Raw genomic sequence first — 20,445 nt, 5'->3', positions numbered from 1 at the left:
TCCACCTCATGAAGGTACTTACCAAGACTTGAGGATTAATACAATTTCAGCACTGCTACTTTCCTTTGCTTGCTTACTTTTCATCTCTCCATTCAGACCCCTCACAGCAGTATGAGCTCTGTGGTGCAGTTCACATGTCTCCCGGCAGTATGACCTCTTTGGTGGTGTAGACCACATGTCTCCTGGCAGTATGGACTCTGTGGTGGTGCAGATCACATGTTTTCCATAAGTATGAGCTCTTTGGTGGTGCAGATCACATGTCTCATGGCAGTATGGGCTCTATGATGGTGCAGATCATGTCTCACGGCAGTATGGGCTCCGTGGTGGTACAGATCATATGTTTCACAGCAGTATGATCTCTGTGTGGTGTAGATCACATGTTTCACATCAGTATGAGCTCTGTGGTGATGTAGGTCACATGTTTCACATCAGTATGAGCTCTGTGGTGATGTAGATCACGTTTCACATCAGTATGAGCTCTGTGGTGGTGTAGATCACATGTTTCACATCAGTATGAGCTCTGTGGTGGTGTAGGTCACATATTTCACAGCAGTATGGGCTCTGTGGTGTTGCAGTGCAGATCACAATGCCCATGGCAGTATGGGCTCTGTGGTGGTGCAGATCACATCTCACGGCAGTATGGGCTCCATGATGGTAGAGGTCACATGTCTCACAGCAGTATGGGCTCTGTGGTGGTGGAGATCTCAATGATTACGGCAGTATGCACTCTGTGGTGGTGCAGATCTCATGTCTCACAGCGGTATGGGCTCTGTGGTGGTGTAGATCACATGTCTTATGGCAGTATGGGCCATCTGGTGGTGCAGATCACATGTTGGGTCATGTGGTGGTGCAGATTACATGTTGGGCCATGTGGTGGTGCAGATCACATGTTGGGCCATGTGGTGGTGCAGATCACATGTCTCATGGCAGTATGAGCTCTATGGTGGTGGAAATCACATGTCTCCCAGTTTTTAATTTCTCCAAATCTTTGGGGTTTCTAATACCATGACAGGAATAGACCCCATTCCTAAGTCAAAGTACGATTAAAGTTCATGAAATTAGTATTGTTTCAATCTTTGATGAAAGCCAAAATTGCTCTTCGCAGCACCTGCAGTCTGCCCAGTAATGACTCCTTCTGCAATTCGTAGGGGTTACATGTATCGGTAAAATATCTAAATACAATTGTAGATTCTTTTTTTATAAGACCTGTTGCTCTTAGTACAATTGGAACTGTCTTGGTAACTTTCTTCCACATTGTACTCATTTCTGCCTGCAGATCCTGGTATTTTATGACTTTGTGTCTCTCTGTATGCAAGACATTGTAGTCACTGGGTGTGACGATTTCAATGATCAATTCTACTTTTCTCTTCTTTTCTTGGACTACTATTTCTGGTTTTCTATCATCTGTCTTTTGAACTGTTGGTAATGGGTGATCCCATGTGATATAAACTTCATCATTTTCTATGATGCTTTGTGGCTCATGTTTCCAGTGTTTTTCAGCTACTTCAGTACCATAATTTTTGCACAATCCCAAATGCAACAGTCTCAACACATTGTCATACCTTTCAGTATACAGTCCTTCTGCCATTAGTGTGTTGCAATCAGCAACAAGGTGTGTGACTGTTTCCAGTTTGATTTTACAAAACCTACATTTGTTTGTTTCTCCCACATATTCAGTGGACTTTGTAAACCAGCGTATTTCCTAGCAGTATGGGCTCTATGGAGGTGTAGATCACATGTCTCATGGCAGTATGAGCTCATTGGTGGTGCAAATCACATGTCTCCCAGAAGTATGGGCTCCATGGTGGTGCAGATCACATGTCTCACAGCAGTATGGACTCTGTGGTGGTGCAGATCTCAGTGATGATGGCAGTGTGGGCTTTGTGGTGGTGCAGATCACATGTCGCTTGACAGTATGGGCTCTGGTGGTGCAGATCGCATGTCTCACAGCACTATGGGCTCTGTGATGGTGCAGATAATGTGTCTCATGGCAGTATGGGCCATGTGATGGTGCAGATCGCATGTCTCACGGCAGTATGGGCCATGTGGTGGTGCAGATCATATGTCTCGTGGTGGTATGGGCCATGTGGTGATGCAGATCACGTCTCACAGCAGTATGGGCCATGTAGTGGTGCAGATCACATGTCTCACAGCAATATGGGTTCTGGGGTGGTGCAAATCATGTCTCACTACCAAGAGATGGAGTTAGGTCAGTATAGACACCCTTATTGCTGGAATGCCAGGAGGGTATAACCCCCCCCCCCCTCATGGCTGCCAAAATAATGGCCTCCCCTCGGCACCTGTCACCCTTATCTCAGGTGAATTTCTTAGGTAAGGGAACACATGGTTAATGTCACATAGAGTGGAGTGGATTGGATGGTTGGCAGCTAACACTAAAACACATAAAAAAGGCTGATGCAATTTTTAGCTTCATGGAGTATTAGCTTTTCAGCCAACAGTGATCTTTGCAGTAGAGAAACTCTCATTTTCTTTTCTTATAGCTACTTGCTGACCTCTTGTTATGAATTCACTAAAGTGTCCAGCTTCTCATTCCCTTTATTGGCAGAAGGTCCTTGGTTATCACCAGTGTCTGCTCACTTTCGGTTACTTGTGCAGCAAGCCTTTGGTGATTTTTTTTGTGATGATCGATCAGCCCTACATATCAGAGATCCAGTAGACGAATAGCATTGCAGACTTCAGCTGTAAAAATGCAGAAGGAGTGGTATTTGACATGTTTTCTTAGTATGAGCTGCAGAGTATGCCCTCCTCCCATCTGTTTTTCACCCAGATATGCATTGAGAAAAATTAGTTTTAGGGTTTCAGTTGCAAGGAGGATATGGCAGCTGCTTCGTCTACTCACTTACCACATTGTGGAATTTCATCATTTGTCTCTGTATCTCACATTTAATCACTTCCCACTTTAATTTCTCTTAGCAACACTACCCACTGGAAATCGAAGTAATCAGTCAGACACTGGGAAGAAGAAGAGGGTGTTTAACCTCTTTGCAGACTTAAATTACTAGTAATTGTGATTAGTAGATTTTTGCAAGCCATTGCACACATGCAGCAAGAAGCATATTTGGGTGCAGTGCATAGTTCTCACCCTTCTGTCTCCTAAATGTGGAATAAATAGGCAAAATGTGGAACACATGCTTACAGCTTACTAACAGATTCAACTGGAAAGCTCCTAACGTGGTTAAAATGTCTCACTTTATACTTATAAAACATTATTTTGATGAATTAATTTGATTAAGTATAATTTACCATGGATATTGGTTAAAGTTTGTAGTGATGAGTGTGTGACAGACCAATATGATCTGGAATATGGACATTTTAAGACTGAATTTATCAGGGACAGTCCTAAGCATTGTGAGGATGGAGGTAGAGGGAGGAACAGTACTGGCAGATGCTGTGCTCTAGCATGCGCAAGTGTGTTTGTGGTTATAGGAAGTAGAAGGATTACAGAAAGTGATTTAGGAGCAATCCTCTCCTACAAACTTCAGGTAGTGAACACAGTGCTTCCTGTACTTATTGAAACATTTTGTATAAACTTCAGGTAGTGAGCACAGTGCTTCCTGTACTTAATGAAACCTTTTGTATAAACTTCAGGTAGTGAGCACAGTGCTTCCTGTACTTAATGAAACATTTTGTATAAAATTCAGGTAGTGAGCACACTGCTTCCTGTACTTATTGAAACATTTTGTATAAACTTCAGGTAGTGAGCACAGTGCTTCCTGTACTTAATGAAACATTTTGTATAAAATTCAGGTAGTGAGCACACTGCTTCCTGTACTTATTGAAACATTTTGTATAAACTTCAGGTAGTGAGCATAGTGCTTCCTGTACTTATTGAAACATTTTGTATAAACTTCAGGTAGTGAGCATAGTGCTTCCTGTACTTATCGAAACAGTTTGTATAAACTTCAGGTAGTGAACACAGTGCTTCCTGTACTTATTGAAACATTTTGTATAAACTTCAGGTAGTGAGCACAGTACTTCTTGTACTTATCGAAACATTTTGTATAAACTTCAGGTAGTGAGCACAGTACTTCTTGAAGCATTTTGTATAAATTTCAGGTAGTTAGCACAGTGCTTTCTGTACTTGTTGAAACATTTTGTATAAAACAACAAAATTCCCCCGCTGTATGAATAAATACTACAAATAAGTTGTGAGGGCATAAGTACTTGGGAGACAGTGAAAACTTGCAGCTTACAAAATGGACCAAAGTGCTGCATAAATATAAAGTAAAAAAAAAATTGTATTTCAGGTTTTCAGGCCTTTTTGTTTCTAATAGGCATTAACCTCAACTATTGCTTTGAAAACGCTACATTGATTTTTCATGTGGTTAGAACTGTTTTAAATTGGTCCTCGTTAGTAGAACTGCTGAAATGTAAGTCATTTGCAAGCATTATCTCTGACTACAAGTTTAGACAAATTGCATTTAGAGTGACTAATTTGTTAAAGCTCACACTGGCTAGAATGTGTAAAGGTGATACTTTGACTTGATAAGTTCTAGAGAATTATTTTGTAACTTAATGAAGTTTAGTATTTTGTTAGCTGCTTGAAAGTTTGTTGTTATTGAGAGTTGACTTTTACCAAGAGAAATTTTAGTGATGACTTTTCAGAGTTTTTATAAGGTAAATATTTTTTATAGAAATTTACTGTTCAGTTTTTTTTTATTTATTTTTAAGTTGTAGAAATGAAGTTTGTCTACAATGTTCAGTTTTAACCATACATTTAGGATAAATGTAAAGTGTTTGATTTGTAGGTAGAACCTGTCTGTGATAAGTGGGAAGAAGATGGGAACAGAATTTCTGCATCTGGTTTACCAGACTTGGACAATCCTAAAAGTTTGGTTGGTAGTATTACATCTTGCAATGAAGATGGTGGCTGCATTAATCAGACCGTATATTTTTCCATGGAAAATGTCTGTGAAGGTAAAACCCACTCCATTTTTTAAGATTGTCTGAAGCTTAGTTTTACCCTGTTTTATATCTTTCTAAATATAAATGAAAAGGACTGTGCTGCTTGGCCACCCCTGCCCCAGGACAAATGCATATGTTTATTAAAATTGAGCTCCACTTGTGCTGGGAAAGAGGGGTGCAGCACCTTTGTTTTCCAGAGCCCTGTAGTTTTTGTTATGACACACAGTAAGTGAATACTGACGACTATGTTTCTTTCAATAGGGTTTCAGCCTTACAGAGGTGACTGGGTGCAGGCTGACTATTATGTAAATCCAGCCAAGTGGACCAGCTTTGCCTGTTTTGTGAAGCCACTCAGATATAAACGATTTGATAAGGTACATCTAATGCTTATGTCTTTGTTTACACTTAACCCAGTTGTGAAGTTTGAGCAGATGAGAGGCTTGCATGTTTATATTGTAGTAAAATTGGATTCATTACAGATTCTTGCCGTTGCTAAAATGTTTATTACAAGTGAGGTTTGATTTTTAAATTGGATTCATTACAGATTCTTGCCGTTGCTAAAATGTTTATTACAAGTGAGGTTTGATTGTGTGTGTTTTTTTGTTTGTTTGGTGAAACTTCCTGTTCAGTAGTGGTTACTTGTAGTAACTAAGGGGATGCTGTGGGAAGCGGACTAGCTAGACTGAAGCACTACGATTAGGAGTCCTCTGATTTTGCTGCATTTCCCCACAAATGGTATCGCCAAAAGGATGGGTGTGATAGTTTGAGCATGCCCTCGTATCACCCATTCGAAAATAAGGAATCTAGTCAGGAAGACCAAGTACGCAAATTGTTTATTCAGGCCACTTGTGTCTTTCGGCTTTTCCCGATTGGAGGCGCCACAGTGGAACTCCGGTCCACTAATGATTTGTAGTTTATTTTTACGTGCCGAGTTACCAGCCCTGACGCACAACCTTCAACGAAGTTACGCACACTCACGCATGTCTCCATGCAGAAGATGCTCTAGCTGAGAATCGAACCGGACAGCATCTTACTGTGAGGCGACAACGCTACTGCAGCACCAACTCAGGCCACTACTGGTCACCATTTTCCCCAGTTCCATTGGCTGCCTGGGTGTGATCAGGTTGAGCACTGTCTACACGATTAAGAATTGCATTGTGTAGCAGAGTTTAATGCTATGTCTGTCACTCACTCCGCCCACTAAAAGCTTATGGGTTTTGTTTGCAAGTAATGCATCCCCAAATAACTAGATAATAAACAATGAGCAGATGTGTACTGACCAGATAAGGCACTAGGAAAACTGACTTGATAGCTGTGTATTTGAACCACTGTCCTTGGTGTAATTGCTAGAGCTTCTATACAATTTGTGCTGTATACTTCTGTAAAATTAGCATTACTCAAGCTCTGTTTGTAGAACTGTTATACTGCCTTTGTTTTAAGGTAATGCAGGGTTGAGTACATTCACACGTGTTTGCACAGTGGTGTTGTATTGGTTAGCATTGTTGGCTGAAACGACTTGCACTTATCTGGCATAAGTAGCCAGTGGGCCACCTCTCTGCTGTCATTGAGTAATTCTCAGAGGTGATTGTATTAAGCAAAGTAGGTGGAGGTGTTTGGGTGGGCAGAGTACCCAAGACACGAGGGTGTATACCCCCCCCCTCTTAAAAATGAAGCCTTGTGCTACTACTTGTGGCAAGTGCTGTTCAAATAAACCATCACTGTATACTCCACAGCTATACTGTCGCTGTACGTTACTTAGTTCTCCCGTTCCTGTCTTGGTTTTGGCTACCCTCTGTGAACCATCTGTATATTCTGTCTCTGCTGAGTGCTAAGGCTTCTTCGCACATGACCATAGATGTTCCGAAGGCATACTAGAAACAGAGTTAAATTAAATTACAATATACTATTTACAATTGACAATGTACAATTGACCAGACCGTGTCTCGCAAACAAAAAAAAAGTTGCATAGAACAAAGTACAAAAATATCAAAGACATCTGATTTAATTTTAAGAATGAGTGGTCAAATATGTACATTCTTAATAAAGTACAGGTTCATAGGTTGGTACTAGGCTATCAGCCCTAGGGCCTATACAAGCCTAGCCATAACAATTCCCTGGCTATTTCTTCCCACACTATTTACTTCCCTGGACCCCTGTCTAGCAGGGCTACAGTGTTTTTTTTATACATAAACTAAGATAGAACAAAATATCTAGAGAGGGCAGAGGCAAGCAAGAGGATGCTTTAGGAAGAAGAAAAAAAGCAGAATATTAGAGGCCTAGAATGTACACAGTGAGTTAGAAGCCCTATAAAAGACTGGCGGCCTAGAATATACACAGTGAGTTAGAAGACATATAAAAGGCAGGTGGCGAAGTGGTATATTATATGTTGTAGAGGAAGAAAATATTATCGCAAGAAGGAAGCAATGTTAAGCTGAGTGCATACATAGGCAGATGTATATTCACCAGATAAGGCACTATGCCTGTGTGATTGTGCCCTGCTGTGGACTGTTAGCTAGATTTCATTGAGAGCTGGGTAAGCCCTGCCTTCCAGCAGCCCTGAAATGTACTTGTAATATAAATCTGTAAATCCGACAATGAATGAAACATTTTCATCTGTTTTCAGTTTCATAAATGTGATAACATTTCTGGCTGTTCTGATGCGTCTTCGAAAGTTGGAATGTATTTAGAATTTTATATTGCAATGTCATTACCCTTAGTGTTGCATAATTTTCACTGGTATGAGAAGGTCAATTCTAACATTTTGCAGAAACTTTCATATGATTTCTGGCAGGTAGAGTGGTGTGGAAAGCTTGTTCTACAGTGTCTTATGGTATTACATGTTTTTAGTGATGAAAATAACACTAGCGGTATGGCAGTTACCTGTGGAAGGAACTGCACTTTTTTATATAGTATGAACGTTACGACAGCTACCTGTGGAAGGAACTACACTTTTTTTATATAGTATGAGCATTATGACAGCTACCTGTGGAAGGAACTGCACTTTTATTTTATATAGTTCTTTACAGGTACTGCTTCAGATATAAACGGAGTACATTTTAATCCCTGCTCCTTGGCAGTAGCTGTTTTGTAGTGGGCTTTTAATCAATATAAGAGTGTGATACAGATGCATTTTACCATGGTTTTCCATAACATTCCTTAATTTCAAAAGAAACCCAGTATTCTGAATCTGCAGTTACTTGGTCAGTTGCATTTCTGAAATGCCAGAAAATAGCAGGAGAGTCCAGTAAAATTTTAGGGCATGTTAAGTGGGTCACAGCTGTACCATTTTGAAAATATACCGATTAAGAAAATATAGGATTTTGTAGTGTTGAAAAACAAAACTCCTGCATGAGTAGGTTTATTTCTACATTTTTTATGTTTTTGAAAAATTTTGTGTATATGTATGCATGGTATGAAAACCTAAGGTGCATGCTAAAAGATTTGTGTGTGTTCTAACTGGCTCCTGATTTTCATTTGGATACATGGCAGTATCCTTCTTGACAAGTTGTTTTAGTTTTGGTAACAGCTGAGTCAGTTTAGCTGCGATTTCTTTCTGCCTGATGTGTAGCAAAGTACAGTAGGAGAGAGAGATTTTCTGCTGGGTGTAAAGGTTTCTTACACACAGGATTAGGTGTTGAGATAGCATGGTGAGGTTAGAACCAATATCTTGAGTTCTTACTTAGTTGTCTGCTAGGGTAACTTTTTCGTGGATATTTGGAAGTTTGTGTTGCACCCCCTCCCCTGACTCTGCTGTAAAAGTCCAAAGACATGCTGGCAGTTGGATTGGCCGAGAAGAGATGCCACTCCATCACATAAACGTCATTCATCTGGCAGGTCAGTGTTTTACCTCATTCTTTAGGAATAAGTTCTGGCTTTTTTGTACAGTAGCATTTGGAATAAATGCTAAGGTGAGGAACCTGTATACAGTAGCATGTGGTATAAATGCTAAGGTGAGGGACCTGTACACAGTAGCATGTGGTATCTTCCACTTCACATTCTGTTAGTCATACAGTTATGATAGAACTTCGTTGTAGCTGTCTTGCCAGATACACTTGAGGCATTCTGTTCTTGTCTGGCTTGTTGTGTCCACCTAGGATAATAGGATACCTGACGCGTGCAGGCATTCTGTTATGTAAATGAGTCTAGATTCCAGTGGTAATGATCCAATTTTGTCTAATAGAATCTGTACAGAAGATTTAAGGCTGTAACTTGCTAACCTGCTTAATTATGTAGCTCTGGTTTGAGCCCATCGGTAGTTATTTGCTTGTTGAACTAAGAATGAGTCTCAATCCATTTGGGCAACTTGATTAAGAAAAGTATATAATGGAGAAGGAAAACTTTAGTTATCAGGAGTGCTTCATTTTGGCCTTCTTGCCTTTTAGGTGTAGCCCAAGGTTTTTTGTTGCAGTACATTGCCATTTTACTGAATTTGTACTTAATACACACACTCCTTTTTCATGGTGTTTTGCACCTAGATGTGCAACCGTTGCCAACTACTGCTGACAGTTTATTTGTGGACTTGCATGGTATGTTGCTTTCTGAAATACTTGCATATGTATTTTCTTTGCAGACTTAATCCAGCGTTTCACAGAACCTGGTCTTTATTCATTTTAAGTATGTATTTTTGACTTTGCAGTTTGAGCAGAGTTCTTGCATTGTCTACCTAGAAATAGCCCCCCCCCCCCACTTGCCAAGCATGGTTAGTCTTTGGTACTGCTTTATGTCTGTTTTAATGCCTTTGCTGTTCATGGACTCCACTGATATTACCAGGTGGTGTTGACACACCTTTAGCTGATCCAATAATATTTTCCCGCCTAAGCATGTTAATGGTATGTATGGAAATGATCTAGGAAGACAAATATTCTTAATGTCCTTGTATCATTGTCTATAGTGAATCCCATGATATCCTTACATTCACCGCTGCAGTATACCTTACCAATGAGATTCCCTGTCATGAAGCCCTCAGTCTGGCCAGTTTACAGAAGATTCCGGTGCTTTAAGCTATGCTGACCATCACCTGCTTACTCCTTGCAATAAGGTAGGGCATAAAGGTGACGTTCAGGCATGCCATACTCAGAACTTTTCTGCCACCACTCTGAATGCTGTTTTAACTGCTGGTCTGTTGCATGCATCCTTTTTTCTGTTTATTGGCTTTTCTGTGCTTACTCCTTTTTGCTGGAGTCCTCACAGTTGCATTTTAAGTACCCAGTTGGGTTTTCTCTTTGTTTAGTGCTGTTTTGGGAGATGATGTCATCTAGGAAGGGTAAATGCCAGTGTGGGAGACTGATACCCCATAAAGACCGTAACGATAAGTGTTTGTTTTTGTTTTTTTTTTTTTTTTTTTTTTTTGCCTTGGTGCTGCTCACGACAACACATCTTGTTCAGTTTGTCAGGCGTTTGTCTCCAGACTCTTCATAGGAGTCTTTCTTCCCTTTCCTTGTACCATGAGAACCAGCGACTTAAAGCTTTTTGCTGCAGGTACTATGGATGGAACTTCTGCCCAGAGGGTCAGCCGTGTGGGAAGAAGGTGCATAAGGTAAGGCCAGAATCTTTCCCTGTCCAGCCTCTGCCGGGTGTTTCTCCTGAGGTTATTATGCACCTGGAGGCACACCCGGATGTTGTCAGATTCTTCTACTGTGTCTTGGTCGGAGGCCGGTTTGGATCTGGCAGGCAGCATGTCTGAGGCTTTGTAGATGCCCATTTTGGGTATTTTGAGGGAACCACGGTTGACTGTTTCCAAGGGGTCTAATGGAGTTCCGCAGTTTCTCTCTGGGAAACAGTTCATACTGCAGTTGTGGAATGCTGTCCTGAGTCTGGGCTTTCTCAGGTTTCCAGGATGGCTGTCCCTTTTGAAGAAGAAACAAACAACTACCCATGTCTCTTCTGCTGCTATGGATCCACAAAGTGAGTGTCAGACCTTTACTCGGGGGTTATTTGCTTCACCGTCGTAGAGGCCTCCTCAAGGGGCTTCAGTTCCTGCTCCTCCTTGGTCTGCCTCTTCCCTAAAATGCCCAGAGAATCCATTCTTCTGAGGTGGATTATGATTCCCTTGCTTATTCTGCCCACATTCCTTCTCCTTTAGACTACGGGTCTGAGGAGGAGGATTCTCATGATCTTGATGATCCCTCTGATGAAATTTCCTTTTGGGGACACCATCTCTAGAATGATTGACTTTTAAGTGGGATTGTGTCCAGATTTCAGATATCCATAAGATGTACGAGGAGTTACTGCAAATGGAGTCTCCTAAACTTGCAGCCATTCTTCCTGTCTTGCCTGCTTTATTGGATGTTTTTTCCACTGCCTCTAAAGCACCAGATTCTCTGCCCCCTGCTCCCAGGAAGTCTGATAGATTTTACAGGGTGCCTGAGGATTGTTCCCTTTTTGTTTAAATGTCCTGCTGCTGACCCCTCTGGTGTCTGTAACCCCTGATAAGCCATCTCACTTGCTTCCTTGGTCCAAGTTGCTGCCTTTTGACAGACAGTAGGACCATGGAACCTGGCTTTTGGGGCTATTAATTATCAGACCCATATTATATTTCTATGTATGTCTTGGCTTTTCTTTCTTAGGGCCTGTCTGGTTCTTTCTGATCTTCCAGACTCTGAGGTTAAATCTTCGTCTCTTTCCTTGCTTTAGACTTTAGACTTTTTTATTTGAAGTGGCTGCTGGTTTAAGTCTCTTCAGGACAAGGAGAAGGCTTTACAGGAGTTTAAGCATGTTTTTTTTTTTTTTCTTCTGTGCCTAAATTTCAACTGAACTACCCTTCTGAGCCAGCCTTTGGTCATAGGCAGTCTCTTTAACCTTCTAAAGGTTAAAAAGGGTAGTAAATGGACTCCTCCTGCTAAAACCACTGCAGGGTTTCTTAAGCCTTCCTTTCCTGACAAAGCATGTACTGTCTGACTATCCACCCATTCTCGGCCACATTCCTGTGTGTCTTCGCCTTTCTCTCTCTCTCTCTTCTTGTTTGGCTCCGGATCACCCAGGATTCTTAGGTTTTGTCAGTCATTCGTCAAGGGTACTTCGTGATCTGGATTTCCCATCATCCATTTATGGGCATTCCTCAGCCTCCTTGTGAGCAGCTTCTCCCCCCCCCCCCCCAGCGGTTCTTCGGGATTTATTGTTTCAGGGTACTATTCAAGAAGTGCCTATGTCCCAAAGGGGGAAAAGATTTTATTCAAGAATGTTTGTTTCTAGTGCCCAGAAAAGAAGGTCCTTGGAGACCTATTCTAGACCTTTCCCATCTGAACACCTTTCTGAAGGTGCATTCCTTTCGGATGTTGTCCCTTTTAACTCTCTTGTTCCCTCAGGCCTTTCTGGTGTCTCTGGACCTCAAGGATGCTTATTCCAATCCATCCTCTTTTCAGGAGATTTTTGCATTTCTGTTGCTTCCTGACATTCGCAGTTCTGTGCTTTGCCCTTTGGCCTTTCTACTGCCCCTAAGGTGTTCACCAAATGCCTCGCTCCTGTGATTGCATTTTGCAGGCTTCAAGATTCCAAATCTTTCCTTATTTGGACAACCTGCTGATTCAGACATCGTCTCCAGAGGTCCTTTTGCGAAATCTTAATTTTACCATTTCTCCTCTTCAGAGCCTGGTGTTCACAATAAACTTCAAGTCTTCTAGGTTGCAGGTTTCAGAGTGTCAATGCTGGCATCCCTCCCTCCTCCGAAGGCATTGACTCTCATTTATTTCTTTAAAACTCTTCTTCCCCTGGCCTCCATTTCAGCCAGGGAGTTTGAGGGCTCTGGGGTTCATGGCTTCCACAGTTCCGATACTTTCTCTGGCCAGACTCCACATGAGGAAGTTCCAGTGGTTTCTGAAGTTGGTGTGGCTTCAGCATACACATCCTGTTCCTCTTCTCCCGTGTCTCAAGGTTGAACTTTGTGTGGATTCAGCAGTTGTCCCCTGAATCCAGGGCTCCTGTTTCAGCCTCCGCTTCCCTCTTAGGATCTGTTCACAGACTCTTCAGATGTGGGATGTGGAGGAACTTTTTGCTCTCTAAAGGTTCAGGGAGTGTGGTCGCCTCATCCGTGGAAGGAGAACATCAATATCGGAGATGAGGGCTCTTCTGCTGGCTCTTCAGGCCTTTCATCTTCTCTTCTTTGCAGGGCCTCTCAAGGTATTCATGGATAATACCACAGTCATGTGGTATATCAGCAAACAGGGTGGTACTATATCCTACCGTTTTTGCCGACTGGCACTTCTGGTATGGGATTTGGCTATTCAGTATCGTGTGTCTCTTCAGGCAGTTTACATTCCTTCAGATCGGAACGTTGTGGCAGACAATCTGAGCAGGTTCTTCACTCAATCCCATGAATGGAAGCTTCACAGGGATGCGTTTCTGGATATTGTTCATCAGTGGGTACTTCTCAAGTAGATCCCTTTGAACAAACTACTTCCTCTTTTGTGCCAGAGTCTCCGGTCCTCTGGTCTGGAAGGTGGATGCTGTCTGATTTTCTTGGAAGGGGATGTTTCTTACGCATTCCCTCCCCTTCCTCTCATTCCGAGAGTCCTGTTCAAGATTCAATGGGATGCTCCCAAAGTCTTGGTGACTCACTTTGGCCGCGACAGCACTGGTTCCCTCTACTCTGCATCTCGCCAGGGGCAATCATCACAAGTTACCTCAAAGGTTGGACCTCCTTGCACAAGACGAGTGGTCTCGCATCCATCCCTACCTTTCCATGCTTCAACTGACACTGTGGGTGATAAGGTTTTGGTTCTTCATAAACAACTTTTTTCTGAGGATGTGCTGCAGGTCCTGCAGGAGGGCAGGTAACCTACTATTAGGAAATCTTAGTCTAAATGGAAGAGGTTTTCTATTTGGTGTCTTTCTTGTGACTTGGACCCACTTTCTGTGGATGTTCCTTTGGTTCTCATTTGTGTGGGCTGCTCAATGCTGGTTTGGCCTATTTCTCTATTGAGGCCTACTTATCAGCTCTTTCTGCTTGTCTGCCTTTAACTCCCCCATTAGCTTCTAGATTTGAGGCTAAGCAGTTTTCTTAAAGGCGTCCTTAATATTGGACCTCCCAGGAAACCTGTTCCTCCTGCCTAGGATCTTAATTTTTTTGGAACAATTGACTCTGGCTCCTTTTGAGCCTGCTGTTTTGGCTTCCTTGCTACATTGTTCTTGGAAGACTATTCTTTTGATAGCTCTTACTTCTGCCAGACAGGTGTCTTGAGTTAAAAGTCCACCTTTTTTGATATTTCATGAGGACCGGGTGTCCTTTCGTACTAATCCTTTTATGCCCAAGGTGGTTAATGAGTTGTCATTGAAAGTCTATTAGTAATTTGCCTACCTTTTTTCCCTTTCCACAATCTGACAATGAGAGGGTGCTGCATACCTTGGATGTGCATAGACAGCTCAGATTTTATTTGGATAAAACTAAAACTTCTCAGGTCTGACCAGTTATTTGTTTCCTTTTATCCTAGGTCTTTAGGATTGGCTGTTTCCAAGCAAACTCTTTCCACTTGGATTTCAAAGGCTATTTCCTTCCTTTTGTAACACTTTTCATGGCGAGAGCCTTTCCTTCTGTGAAAGCTCATTCCATTAGAACTGTGGCTTCTGATGCTTTTTCAAGAGGTTAGATGCTAATTCTATTCTTGAAGCTGCTACCTTGACTTCTGTGCATACCTTTACCAAACATTATCAGTTGGATGGTATCTCCAGAGCTAGAGCTGGTTTTGCTGCTCTTCATGGCTTCTTGGAGGGCTCTGCTGCTTCCTCCTCCCAGGTTTCTTCTTCAGCTTTTGCACTCTCCCATTAGTGAGTAATACTGCAGCGGTGAATGTAAGGACATAGTACAGTTGTGTAAACTTTTACCATAACAGATTTACTTGCCTTCACCGCTGCAGTATTCATTCCCTTCCTCCCATCCCCCTATTCCACCCCCCCTTCCTGCTGTGCAGATTCTACTTGGTGTTCCTTGGGCTGCTGTTCCTACTGGGGCAATCTGTTTTGAGGATGGTATGCCTGAACGTCACCTTTATGCCCTACCTTATGCAAGGAGTAAGCAGGTGACAGCGTACCTTAAAGCAACGGAAATCTTTTGTAAACTGGACAGACTGAGGGCTTCACAGCAGGGAATCCCATTAGTAAGGAATACTGCAGCGTTGAAGGCAAGGACATCTACTGTTATGGTACGATTTTACAGAATTGTACTTTCTACCCTAAAAATGGGTGGTGTGGTAGATTGTTCTTATCCTCCCCCCCCCCCCCCCCCCCGTGAACAACTCGGCTGTTGTGGCTTTGTCTTCACTGTTTGTGCACAGATACTGGTTTAATGGGGTGCCGTTCCCCCTCCCAACCTTCTATAGAGGAGAGATAGTTTGTACCAGTGCATATTTTGTAATGTACCCCAAGTTATTTATGCCTTAAGCTTTGATTTTGTGGCCCAAAGCAATCAAAATGACTTTCTACTGCCTTTGAGATATTTTAGCTAGTGTTTTAGTCTGAAAAGACCTGCTTCAGCTTATTTATATACCCATATGTGAGCAGGTATACCATCTTGCGCTTTTAAGTTACTGTGACCCTTCACCACTTAGGATAACCCCACCTGCCTGCATGCACACAACAAGACATCGGGCCATTGTCAGGTCTGTAAATCCTTCCTCTTGGTGATTTTAATCTTCTGGTTTGAACTTACTGGTCAGCTACTGGTTACTGCCAACATAGTCTAGATCAGAGCCTTGTAGAATAGACTGCAATCCTTGCTGTTTCTGCAGTGCATTTTTTCTTTCGGACTAATTTTTTGACACTTTGTTTTCAGTATTCTGTCATTGGTTAGAAATGCATGACTTATGTGAGCAGGTAACTACGTTTTACTCTCTGCTGTTGACCACTCCACTTAGAATGTAGTTATCGTTTGAATTTTCTTTCTATGGTGGCAAAATATGGCACTTGTTGCTTTTAATTGTAGATATGTAAGAATAGAAGAGAAAAGTTGAATTGCCTCTGATAACTGCACAGTTCAGCGTGCTTAAATGATCATTTTATGAAACACTAGGTGTAATATACCACTGCTGTAAACAAAACCCTGAGTTCAGTATTTGAATCCTCCTCCCTTAATCTACACCACAGGTAGTAATATCTGTGCTGTTAGCTTCATTGTAATAAACCTAGAAAGCTGCAGAATATACATTTGAATCCTCCTCCCTTAATCTACACCATAGGTAGTAATATCTGTGCTGTTAGCTTCATTGTAATAAACCTAGAAAGCTGCACAATATACATTTGAATCCTCCTCCCTTAATCTACACCATAGGTAGTAATATCTGTGCTGTTAGCTTCATTGTAATAAACCTAGAAAGCTGCACAATATACATTTGAATCCTCCTCCCTTAATCTACACCACAGGTAGTCATATCTGTGCTGTCAGCTTCATTGTAATAAACCTAGAAAGCTGCACAATATACATTTGAATCCTCCTCCCTTAATCTACACCATAGGTAGTAATATCTGTGCTGTTAGCTTCATTGTAATAAACCTAGAAAGCTGCACAATATACATTTGAATCCTCCTCCCTTAATCTACACCATAGGTAGTATCTGTGCTGTTAGCTTCATTGTAATAAACCTAGAAAGCTGCACAATATACATTTGAATCCTCCTCCCTTAATCTACACCATAGGTAGTCATATCTGTGCTGTCAGCTTCATTGTAATAAACCTAGAAAGCTGCACAATATACTCTTTGTGGGCTTTAAACTTGTGTTGTGTTTTTTGTACTGGACAGCTTCATTAGTTATGACCTTTTTGAGTGATAGCAGTTTGATATAAAAATGGGGAAGTGTTCAGGCTCTTGATTTTGTACCGCAGTTGCTTGTATGCCATCTGCTTCTTGACCACAATGGATACTCATTCCCACTTGGCCCACATGGTCTGGTGGGCATTGTGTGCAGGAATCCAGGTAAGTGCAACAGCTGTGTGGAGTAAGTAGGATGTTTATGTTATGGAGTGACTGGGTGTTTAGAGTTGGGGACTTCAGAGTTAGAGCTGTAGGTATGGTTGCAGTAGGACAGAGCTACTGGATTGTTGTGTATTTGTGTTACTGAGCATGTGAGCGCCTGTTGTAGTCTCTCTCTCTCTCTCTCTCTCTCTCTCTCTCTCTCTCTCTCTCTCTCTCTCTCTCTCTCTCTCTCTCTCTCTCTCTCTCTCTCTCTCTCTCTCTCTCTCTCTCTCTCTCTCTCTCTCTCTCTCTCTCTCTTTCTCTCTCTCTCTCTCTCTCTCTTTCTCTCTCTCTTTCTCTCTTTCTCTCTCTCTCTTTCTCTCTCTCTCTTTGTAAGAGACTGGGTTTGTCTCTGAATTGTCAGACCAGTATCTTTTGGGACCCACCTTTATGACCTTAAGTTAATCAAGGTAGTGAACTGCTCCAAACTTTTGACCATTTAATCCAGAAAAAAACAGCTCTTGGAGAGAGATTTCTAGAACATAAATCATTGCTAGAATCTCCTTGTGCCTGAGTGCTTTTCAAACAATCTGGAAACGGAGAGCTGACGAGGATATTTTTTCGCACTTTAACTGTTCAGTGATGTTCATTGTGTTTCCCTGTTGCAGTCATGACTGTAGGGTTCTCCCCTGCCGGCAGGCAGACCTCGGACGGCCAGAATCCCAAAATCTGGGTCTGGCGTCAGCTGTTCAGCCATGGTCCCTGACGTCAGAGCGCCAGGAGTACAAAGCTGACAGCCGACGCCATGTTCTCCAGTCTTTCTTGCCGTGCGGTGATAGTTCGCAAGTGCCAGTTGGCTGACTCCTGACAATTTTTTATAAACGTACTTCAGTCCGAAGACTTTCTTCTCCTACTCAAAGCTAAGTACCCCGTTGGGGAAACTTTTTTCTTGCTCCAGTCCGATGTCAGAAAAAGTTAATTGTATTTCATGTGGGAAGCAAATACCTCATAAGGATTTTCATTCTTACTGTATTCCTTGCGTAGGCCCTGACCACGACGTAGCTAGTTGTCGGTTTTGTGCTAGATTCAATCAACGTACGATTAAACAAAGGTATGATTTTGCATTTCATTACTTCGGTAGGCGTTTTAATTATAAAATGTCGTCTGATACGATTCCGGCTACTGGAGTTCACAAACGACGCAAGGATAAAGACAGGCATCCGAGGTCCAAATCAGACTATGTTGTACAAGCGGAGCCAGCTTCAGGTTCGGCCGTCGTCAATGAGGTGCTTTTGCAGCCCCTGTCGTCGGCCATTTCGGAACCGATGGCCGAAACGGACTCCCACGAGGAGCCAACTAGGCCTTTGAATATTTCTGTTGCAGGACCTTCGGACAATGCTCCTTCGGATGGGTCCGGAGCCGCTGTGCAGGTACTGGCTTCCGAAGGGGTTTTCAGGCCTACTCTGCTTCTAATAAAGGCAAAGTCAAAGACAAAGGCAAAGACTCCTTCCAAATCAAAGACTACAGCCCAGGCCTCTTCTGATCCAGCACCAAAGTCTCAGAAACAGTTACTTAAGATGGCGGAGGACTTGTTTACTGTGATTAGAGGTTCACATCCCCCTCCAGATAAAAGGCCAAGGCAGGAAGTTTATTATGACTCCTCTGATCAGGCTTCTGTTTCTTCCGTTTCTTCTTCTGACCAGGAATATTCTTTCCCTCCTTATGAGGATTCTGATGCTGAGGAATCCATTCCTTCAGCTTCTCCCCCTGAGGATTTCTCTTTTGGGGAAACTTTGCATGAAATGAGGGAACATTTTCACTGGGAAGGACATGAGTACTCAGAATCTAAGAAAAGACTAAGGGATTTTCTTCTTCTTCCCCAACATAGACCCCTGGCTATTCCTCCTATTTTGGATATTGTGGATGATGCTTTTTCGGAGTCTAACTTAACTCCTGACTCTCTTCCTCCAGCTCCTGTTAAGCCAGACAGATAATAGAGTTCCTGATTCCCACCAGTTTTTATACAAGAATCCTACTGCTGACCCTGAAACCATTTCTCAGGGTCCTAAGGGGGTTAAGGCCGCTTTTGCTAAAAACCCCATTCCCACTGAAAAGGATTCCAGATCTTTAGAAAGATGGGGCAAAAAAGTGTACACTTCTGCTACTTTATCTATTAGGGCTTTAAACTATCAGTTTCATATGCTGAAATACCAGCAATTTCTCCTGTCTGTTTTAAAACAAAAGCTAACTTCTATTTCTGCCTGTGCAGAGGATAAGGAATTACATGACTTAATGCATGCTACTGAACAAGTTGGAAAGCATGGTTTACACTGTGGATTTGATGCCTTAGAGGCTTCTTGTAGGGCTGCTGCGTCTGGCACAGTCATTAGAAGGCATGCATGGTTAAAGGAACAAAATTTGCCAGATCAAGTAAAGGCTAAATTATTGGATGCTCCTGTTCAGCATAATGTTTTGTTTGGATCTAAAGCTGAAGAGGTGATAAAGAAGATTGAGGACAAGGCAAAATCCATGCAAACAGTTAAAGATTTCTTACAAGTACAGCCACCCAGGAATTGGCCTACAAAAAAATGGTCCTTTCCCAATTCAGACAGGCCTCAGAGGGGTAGATACAGACGCTCCCGAGGAAGGCCTCAAACGCAAGCCTCTTATAGATCAAGACAGTGGACTGCTTCCACCCCTAGGGGAGGAGAGGACAGGTCGCAAGCTCATAGAAAACGGACTCGATGACTCCCTCTGTTGGGCTACAGGAACTTCTTGCCTGGAAGCCCCTCTTGGAGGAAAACTTTCTCTTTTTCACCTAAATTGGACTCGTATAACCCAAGACAAGTGGGTTCTGGATGTGGATTCAGGAGGTTACAAATTCCATTTTCATACCCTACCAAGACCAAGCGGCTGGCCAGATCTTCCAAAACATCAATGGTTAGAGGCCTTAAACCAGGTGGAGGCTCTCTTGGCTATGAAAGACATAGAACTCGTTCCACTTTCAGATAGGGGGCAAGGTTTTTACTCTAGGCTCTTTCTAGTCCCCAGGAAGCAAAATGCATGGAGAACCATTCTGGATCTGTCAGTCTTGAACACTTTCCTCGAGATACCAAAATTCAAGATGCTTACTCTACAGCAGCTACTTCCAATGCTGACCAAAATTGCATGGATGGTAACTTTGGATTTAAAGGAGGCATACTTACACATTCCCATCAGGCAGGAATGCAGAAAATACCTCAGGTTCAAGGCCGGATCGAGGCGCTAGCAATTTTCTGCGCTGCCCTTTGGATTGTCTTCTGCTCCCAGGGTCTTCACCAAATGCCTGGCTCCAGTAGTAGCTTATTGCAGACTCACGGGAATTCAAATTTACCCTTATGTGGATGACTTGTCTTATTCAGGCCGACAGCAAGGATGTCTTACTCCAGCATCTAGAGTTTGTTCAGAATCTTCTCAAGTTCCTGGGATTCACTGTAAACATAAAGAAGTCAAATTTGACACCCTCACAACAGATAATTTTTCTGGGCGCTTCTCTAAACACAACAACCCAGATGGCATTTCTGACATATGAAAAACAGCTATCTGCAAGGAGATTCCTGCAGGCTTTGGGTTACATGGCCTCCCGCATCCTTCTCGTACC

At 42.4% G+C, this 20,445-nt stretch overlaps 1 protein-coding gene across 1 annotated transcript in view; it reads left to right on the top strand.

The window, feature by feature from the left end:
• LOC122815091 (RNA helicase Mov10l1-like) overlaps nucleotides 1-20,445 on the top strand; it is a 1,410,002-nt gene that overhangs the window by 184,138 nt on the left and 1,205,419 nt on the right. Inside the window, exons 3-4 of the mRNA XM_044087332.1 lie at nucleotides 4,770-4,938; nucleotides 5,188-5,300. Of these exons, the coding sequence (XP_043943267.1) occupies nucleotides 4,770-4,938; nucleotides 5,188-5,300 (282 nt within the window). The remainder of the gene's footprint in view (nucleotides 1-4,769; nucleotides 4,939-5,187; nucleotides 5,301-20,445) is intronic.

Source organism: Protopterus annectens, chromosome 11.part0 (assembly GCF_019279795.1).
Source record: "Protopterus annectens isolate FY-2018-M chromosome 11.part0, PAN1.0, whole genome shotgun sequence".
In the NCBI taxonomy this organism is placed as follows: Eukaryota; Metazoa; Chordata; order Ceratodontiformes; family Protopteridae; genus Protopterus; species Protopterus annectens.
This window is presented reverse-complemented; position numbering and strand designations above follow the sequence as displayed.